Consider the following 8,476-nt stretch of genomic DNA (forward strand, 5'->3'; position numbering starts at 1 on the left):
TAGCCTCTTGTTCAGAGGGAGGTGATGATTTTGGTGCGACCAGCAGATGGCACTGTGTGTCCACCGGAGACCGGCGGTCGATGTACATTCCTTCATTTTTGTCCATGCAGATAAACCCTCCCCCACCCAACACACACACACACACACACACACACACACACACACACACACACACACACACACACACACACACACACTTCTATCGGCTGAATAGTTTGATTATACATGCTGAAAAAGTTCATTCATATATATATATGTATATATATATATATATATATATATATATATATATATATATATATATATATATGTATATATATATATATATATGTATATATATATATATATATATATATATAGACTATATAGACTGTTTGCTGTCAAGCTTGACCCGGCACAAAAATAGATTTGGTTTAGTTTTTGGTGCGGAGTGAATCCACATGAAACCGGAGCTCGGACTGGATTTGGAGTCTTTGTGAAGTCTTGAAGTCGCGGCTTGACCCCGTTGACCTTCAGCTTCAGCTTGACCCCGTTGACCTTCAGCGGGGATCGGCGCTCGACTCCGTCGGCTCAACCTGGAACTGGTCTGCAGGTTACCAAAAAAAAAAGACGTCTAACGACGACGACGACATCAACGACTAAAAAAAAAAAGCTCGCCATCACACGCTGCTGGTGTGTTCTCTGGAGGCGGGGCCGTAGCTGATGAGCGACAGCTCCAGCTCCGCCTCCGTCTCCAGCTCCGTCTCCGAGAGCGCGGCGGCGGCGGCGAGGCAGTCGGAGAGGCTCCGCGACGCCGCGTGCGACTCGTCGTCCGTCGCGTCCTCCGGGTCCACCGCCGGCTTCCCGTTGACCCCCCGCCCGCCGTTGCGAAAGTTGCTGTTGCGGTCCACGCCGGACTTCCCGTGGCCGCCCGTCAGGAGGGGGGTCACGGCGTGCGACGAGCACGACGGCGGCGGGACCAGGAGGGTCTTGCAACTCAGTCCGGCGGCGTTGGCCCCGACGTTGTAGCGGCAGCGGATGTAGCTGGAGAAGGCCCTCCGGTAGGTCTTGTTGAACAGGGTGTAGACCAGAGGGTTGACCCCCGAGGAGATGTAGCCCACCCACACGAACACGTTCAGCAGGTCGTTCAGCAGAGACTCGTTGCAGGAGCCGCGGCACAGGACGAAGGTGACGTTGGTGATGAAGAAGGGGCACCACATGATGAGGAAGAGGAAGAAGACGATTCCCAGGACCTGAGGAGCCGGAGAGGAAACAAGGAAACAAATAAACAAAGACCAAGGCGGAACCACAGAGTATAGGTTTGATCAAAAGACACACATATATAATGTAGTGTTTCATTGTCTCTTTGTGTGCATGTTGTGTCTTTTTGTGTTACTTTCTGGTCTTTTAGTGCCTCTTTGTGGTCATTTTTGTAGCTGTTTTGTGTGTCTTTGAGGTGTTTTTTTTTGTCTCTTTGTGGTCTTTTTTTAAGTCTCTTTGTAGTTTGTTGTGTCTCTTTGAGGTGTTTTTATGTATCTTTTGGCAGCTTTAGCTCATGGGGGAGAGTGGTGGTCCCGTAACCACAAGGTACCGGGTTCGATCCCCGCTCTCCTGGAAGTTAATAACTGAGGATGGGTCAAATGCAGAGAATAATAATAAAGGATACATTAAAAAAATTATTGTAGTCATTTTGTCTCTGAAGTAATTTTTTGTCTCGTTGTAGCGTTTCTGTCTTTTTTTGTATCTTTTTTAGCGTTTCTGTCTGTTTTTGTCTCTTTGTAGCGTTTCTGTCTCTTTTTGTAGTTATTGTTGGTCATTTTTTGTTTTTTGTTTGTGGTTGTCTTGTGGTCTTCTTTAAATCTCTTTCCAGTTTCTTTGTCTCTTTTGTATCGGTTGTGTGGTTATTGTGTGTCTATTCGAGTTACATTTAGCAGGGCAAGGCCACACAAACATTGATCTAATTAAAATACAAAACAATATTCATATAGAGTTGTAATGTGATCATCACAAAAGCTCTCTGTTCTCACCTTGGAGGCCCGCCGCTCGTTCTTTATGGCCTGCATCATGCCCCGTCGCCCGTGGCAACCCGACGCGTCGCTCCGCCCGGGCCCCGCGGCCGGCGAGCTGAGCTGAGACGCCGCCTCCGAGCCGGGAATGATGCCGAGGCTGTCCGTCGTGGAGGCGCCGAGCAGGACGCCGGGCTCGTTTCCTCCTTTCAGACAGCTCAGGGTGTTGCGTCTGCTGCGGGGAGGCGGGGCCTTCAACTCTGTGGGCGGGGCCAGAAGGTGCATCGCCAAATGAGGTTGTGGATAAACCAATGGCGTCGATTCTCAGTTCACTAAGATCTTTTTATGATGTATTTTTGGATAAATGCACGATTTTGGGATTGATCTGTTAACATTTATTTGAAAAGTTAAAATATATATTTTTTAAAACTAGGATATAGATGGTTTGTGTACTTTAGTAAATGTACTTAGTTGCGTTCCACCTCTGGTTATCACCGTGACTCATTTCCAAACCGCTGCAGATCTCACCTCCCACAACGAACCAGTGAAAGCATTTCATATTCATGTGGAGGCGGAGGACGTATGAAACATGAGGAGGATGTTTCATTCACACTTTTGGGATGCCAGAGGATGAGAAGCCGCAACCATGATATTATAAAAAATAAATGGCATTCCCGTTCAATTGTATCGTTGCCGTAGCGACCGTCGTAGCGCGCTAACTGTCCGTATAAACCAAACAGACATGAGTCAAATCTAAGAAACGTAATGCTTCGTTCACTCTATAACACCACCAGATGAGTCAACTTTTGTAGCATCGAAACATGGTGGAATAAGCAGAAGGACAAGCTAACGTTAGCCTAGCTAGCTACCTAGCCAGCCGTCACAGCTAGCTAACTAACAAAACAGCTCAATGTCCGTTCTTCTTTTATATGCAGAACACGCAGCTGGTGAATGAGCTGGTATGATCTATTTAAAGGGCACTCTGTTGGTGGAAACCATCTTTTTATTATTCATGTGAATGAACATGAAAATTACGCAACGCCTCGACTGCGACAGTGAGATAAAAACAGCAAATCTGCTTCTAAGTGGTTTCATTTTTAAGGCTCGTTGGTGTGATTAAAATCTTTCACTCGGGGAAAACAATACCGACATATGGCACATCAGAGTTATAGAAACTACCGTCAACAGCTGTTTCCTCATTCAGCAATAATACAACATATTGCTGAAGGTCAGGACTTTAAATTGCTTTATTAAAAATGTTGTAACGGGTGATTCGCTTCTGTAAAAATAATCAAAAATTCCAGCTGCAAAATGATACCTTGTGAGTCGGAAGGAGCGAGAGTGGTGATCTGAGGAATGTGGAAGGTGCTGCGTGGAGGCTGCAATGTATTCGTCATTGCTGGCGTGTGCAAAGGCTGCTGGGACGACGTCTTCGCCTCGCACAGGAAGACAGTGGCCTGCCTCTGGAGCACCTGGAGAGGAGGAGGAGGAGGATGAGGAGGAGGATGAAGAGCGAGGACGCAAAGTGTTCGGAGGGCAGACGCGACTACCTGTATGGTGAGGCAGTACGACACCACCATGATGACCAGCGGGATGAAGAAGGCCACGAACGAGCCAATCAGCATGAAGCGCTCCTCGTTGAGGACGCAGCTGCCGTTGACGAAGACCTTGTCCTCGTTGTGGAGGCCGATCACCGGGATCGGCATCGACACGCCTGGAGAGAGAGGGAGAGAGAGAGAGAGAGGGAGAGGGAGAGGGAGAGAGAGAGGGAGAGAGAGGGAGAGGGAGAGAGAGGAGAGGGAAAGGGAGAGGGAGGGAGAGAGAGGAGAGGGAAAGGGAGAGGGAGGGAGAGAGAGAGAGAGGGAGAGAGGGAGAGGGAGAGAGGGAGAGGGAGAGGGGGAGAGGGAGAGAGGGAGAGAGAGAGGGAGAGGGAGAGGGAGAGAGGGAGAGAGGGAGAGGGAGACGGGGAGAGGGAGAGAGAGAGAGGGGGGGGGGGAGGGAGAGAGGGAGAGGGAGAGGGAGAGGGAGAGAGGGAGAGAGAGCGGGAGAGGGAGGGAGGGAGAGAGAGAGGTTAGTTACAACAAAAATGTGTGTGTGTGTGTGTGTGTGTGTGTGTGTTTTAGACCCTCTTGGGTCTAAAAGGCCACGAAACAACATCAACGGGAGGTCAGACAGACAGAGGGCGGTCTGAGAGAAAAGTTTAAAATGTCATTTAATCCCTGAAGAACACACCACTCTCCTCCCAGGACACACACACACACACACACACACTTTCTATATAAAATAATTACCATATATAAAGAAAATAGTAGTGAACGTATTTCTTTGGATGAAAGCTAACCGGCGCTCTGACCTATGGAGATGGTCCACACGGCGGCGATCTTCATCATGGCTTTGGTCCTGGAGTTGAAGCGGCTGTGCTCGATGGGGTTGCGGATGGCCACGTATCGGTCCAGGGAGATGGCACACAGGTGCATGATGGAGGCCGTGGAGAACAGCACGTCCAGGTAGATCCAGATGGGACACAGGGCGCTGGGGAGAGGCCAGGTGTAGTCTGTGAGGAGGAGGAGGAGGAGGAGGAGGAGGAGGAGGTGGCGTTACATTGCTGATAAGACTCAAACCCTTAATGAGAGCTTCAACACAGGAGCAACCAGGTGGAAAGAAACACTTTTGATCATCACGATTATGATCGTTAGATAAATGTGTTGCATGAATTATAGAAACGAGGTAATTAAGTTCCCCGTGAGAATGTCGCCGTGACTCCTCTGGTTGTATAGAAGTCTATGCTTCATGTGTTAAAGCTGCATTCTCTCTACTGACCACCAGGGGGCCACCAGGGGACCACCAATGCAGCTTTAACACATGAAGCATAGACTTCTATACAACCAGAGGAGTCGCCCCCTGGTGGTCAGTAGAGAGAATGCAGCTTTAACACATGAAGCATGGACTTCTATACAACCAGAGGAGTCGCCCCCTGGTGGTCAGTAGAGAGAATGCAGGTGTAAGACACTTCCGCGGTGTTGAACGGTTGTTGTGGGGAAGGTGGTCCGGGTTAGAGCCCACATGCTGTGCACACCTCACTGGGATCCACACTCAATGTGAGCCGAGGCTTCTTGGGCACGCTCTCGGGATGATTGGATCAGCAACAGTTAATAGGGGTCCATTCTCAAGACCCGACACAGTGGATACACAACACGCTACTTATATATAAATGTAGACCTTGAGAGTTCGTACTCGACATTGCACTTCCCTAAAAACGAAGCGCTGATACGCAGACATCCAGGTAAAAGGTAGGTGGTGAAACACATTAGTCCTGAGATGCTTAAGAAACGGAAAAGAATTCAAAATATCTGGAAATGCCGATTGAATAAGTTGAATAAAATCTTGGCCTGTCAAGATAACACAAACTATGTGGACCTTTTTCTGAAATCTGTCCTTCGTTGCTGTCACATTGATAAAATGGTACGCTCTCTATAAAGATTCCTGTGGAGACATTTATGCTTCAAGTGGCTCAAACCAAAATAAGTTTGGATGCGTTAAACGTTAATGCAAAAATAATAAAAGTACTTTTGATCTGCTAAAATGTGCAAAGGCCAGCTTGAGTTCATCTAGATTTCCTCACGTACTGTCGGCTCCCATTTGTACTCAGATCAGAGGTAGAAAGCTGCAGAAGAATGTTTGAGTGGTGGGTCTTCATAAGCACGTATGACTACAGTAAGATACCGTAAAGAACGATATCGATACTTAAAAGCAGGTCGTAAAAACACTCACCGTAGAGGATGTTAATGAGGGAGACTGGCATGACCAGGATGCCTACCAGCATGTCCGCCACGGCCAGCGACCTCAGGAAGAAGTTGGTGGCGTTCTGGAGCTTCTTCTCCAGCGACACCGCCAGGATCACCAGGATGTTGCCGCCGATCGTCAGCGCGATGATGACGAGGATGAGCAGCGCCGGCCAGTTCTTCTCCTTCATCGCCGCCCTGGTGACCGACTCCTGAGTGAAATTGTCCAGACCTGCGCTCATGGCCGCCGCCGCCGCCGCCCCTCCGCCGCCGCCCATCCCCCACGGCAGGGTCTGGTTGAGGTCCAGGGGGTTAATGCTGGGCCAAGCCATCCGCCCGCTGACCTCCAGGGAAGAGGTGGTGGTGCTGAAGCCGCCGAGGAGAGCCCTCTCTGGGCCGCCCATCCCAAAGAGAGACCCTTACCCTAGTAGAAGTTTTAAAGGGTTTTTATTCACCTTCCTCACCACCAGAGGGAGGAAGACGGGGGGGAGAGAAACGCGGTCGGCATTGATAGAAACTTATTTTAAAAGAGTTTTCGAAGAGGGTCTTCCAAAACGGATTGTCAATAACAATATTACATCATGAATTTTTAATAAGGATCTGGGGGGGGTTGGGGGGGGGAGATCAGGTGGGAGGAAGAGGGGGATGGGGAGTGGGGGGGGGGGGGAAGAGGGTATCGTAAGATCTTTGTTTGTATTGTATTCCAATGGAGTCTCGCTAGCTGCAAACAGCCTCAAATGGTTCCCGGAGCTTTGGATCTCCCATTTCTTGCCCATAAATCATCGGCAAGGAGTTCTCAAGGAGTTCTCAAAATGTCCCGCGTTGCTTTGTGGGGGGGTCAGTCACACCCCCCTCTGGATGCCAATGAGAGGTTGAGGGTTTCTAGTGTGCAGCTGAAACGTCGGGGTCCACGTATCCATGGCTACCGTGGGCTCCAGATCTTTACCGGTCGGCTTGCAGACTGTAAAACGTTCTGCCGTGGTCCATTAGGTCCAAAGGGTTGCAACGTTCTTCTTCTCTCGGGTCGGACTTGAGGATCAGGTTGATCTGTGAAGGAACCAACGAAACAATTACCTTTGATTGAATCACATTCCCCCTTATTGTTTGACCATTCGTTGGTCTGTGTTTTTAAACCTTTCCTCCTTCCATTTACCAAATAAGGTAAATAGAAATTAGGGTTCCGAAAGGTTTTTTCTTCCTGAAGGAACCTTATGTGGAACCCCTTTTTTGATCAAATGTTTTTGATCCTCCAAGGCCACAAACCCCCCCTAAAAACTGTGATTGTGACCATGGGATTGAGGTAGAACCCCCCCCCAAGTATGTTCTTGATGGAACCCCTAGAAAAAAGGTCCTCAAAAGAACCCCTTAGTGTTTTTTAGATGAAACCCTTGGTTTGTATATTGTTCTCAATAGAACCCTCTCAGTTGATTCTTGTTAGCACCCCTAACAGGTGAAAAGGTCATTAACAGAACCTTCTGAGAGGGTTCTGGGACGAACCATTACACCCGTCGAACAGTTCTCTAAAGAACCTTTCCAAGGGGGTTCTGGGTGGAACCTTTCACAGATAGTTCATCCCTTTCTGTTGGGTTCTAGATGGAACCTTCTGAAAGCCTTTCTAAAAAAGTTATTTTCTAGTTAGCACCTTTATATGTAATAGAGGGCACATTAGCCCGTCATTCATTAAGCTTTTCCATTCTTCCTTTGTGTGTGTGTGTGTGTGTGTGTGTGTGTGCAAATGGAATGGCTGTCCTCTCTATTCACCCTTACCTCTCAGCGGGTTCGTGATTTAGCACCTCATAAAAGTACCTCTAATATGTGGAGGGGCCTGAGTAAACTGTGTGTGTGTGTGTGTGTGTGTGTGCGTGTGTGTGTGCGCACAACATATGTGAGACAGCGTGAGAGTCTGTGAAAATCGATGAGACTGTTTAAGAATGAAAAAAAGGAAATGCATTTTCTTTCCGTGTGTGTTTGTGTGTGTGTGTGTGTGTGTGTGTGTGTCTCCAGACGGACCTGGGCCTCAAGCTGAGATAGTTTAGTGGGCGGTGAGTCTACAATGATATCAAGCAGAGCACAATAGGCTCTCTGAGAGTGTGTGTGTGTGTGTGTGTGTGTGTGTGCATGTTTTACTCATCGCTATAAGCACAATAATAAAAACTATGTTTTCTATTATGTTTTTTTCAGTTGACATTTCTTTTGTTTAATGGGATCTTTTGTCTCAAACGTTCGTGTTGTGTGCAAAAACATTTGAAGTAATCCAGATTATTCGTGTGCGTGTGGGCAGAGACGTTGTGAGTCATCGCACCTAGAGGACAACAACAACAACAATAAACGTTGTTTTGCAGCCCTCATCACGTGGAAGGGAGAAGCTCTTTATGATATGAGGAGGAGAGGTCATCTGCAGCTCGGCTGGTTCTTCTCTAAAATGTTTAAATAGTCAGATTTAGACTAATAAATAAACAAAAAAAAGAGAACCAACGACCAGGATCCTATTGACCAAAAGCGCTTTTATACAGTTACAATGTATATTGTCTCGGGCTCTTATTGTGAAAGGGAAATAATGGAAGGGGCGGATCTGGTCTGCGTCGTTTTTTTTTAAACTTTATTTACGCTGTGAAAGTACTAAAACATATTTATATACGTATATATATAAATATATATGTATATATATATATATATATATACATATATATACGTATATATACTGTATAT

At 47.4% G+C, this 8,476-nt stretch overlaps 1 protein-coding gene across 1 annotated transcript; it reads right to left on the minus strand.

The window, feature by feature from the left end:
• Positions 1 to 659: 659 nt before the first annotated feature.
• htr2cl1 (5-hydroxytryptamine (serotonin) receptor 2C, G protein-coupled-like 1) lies at positions 660 to 6,171 on the minus strand. Its single transcript, XM_034557741.1, has 6 exons — positions 5,757 to 6,171; positions 4,339 to 4,539; positions 3,536 to 3,699; positions 3,372 to 3,457; positions 2,007 to 2,247; positions 660 to 1,232 (listed from the first exon to the last, which is right to left on the minus strand). Exons 1-6 carry the CDS (start codon positions 6,169 to 6,171, stop codon positions 660 to 662), a joined length of 1,680 nt encoding a protein of 559 aa, XP_034413632.1.
• Positions 6,172 to 8,476: the final 2,305 nt, after the last annotated feature.

This window comes from Cyclopterus lumpus, chromosome 18, assembly GCF_009769545.1.
Source record: "Cyclopterus lumpus isolate fCycLum1 chromosome 18, fCycLum1.pri, whole genome shotgun sequence".
Lineage (NCBI taxonomy): Eukaryota > Metazoa > Chordata > Actinopteri > Perciformes > Cyclopteridae > Cyclopterus > Cyclopterus lumpus.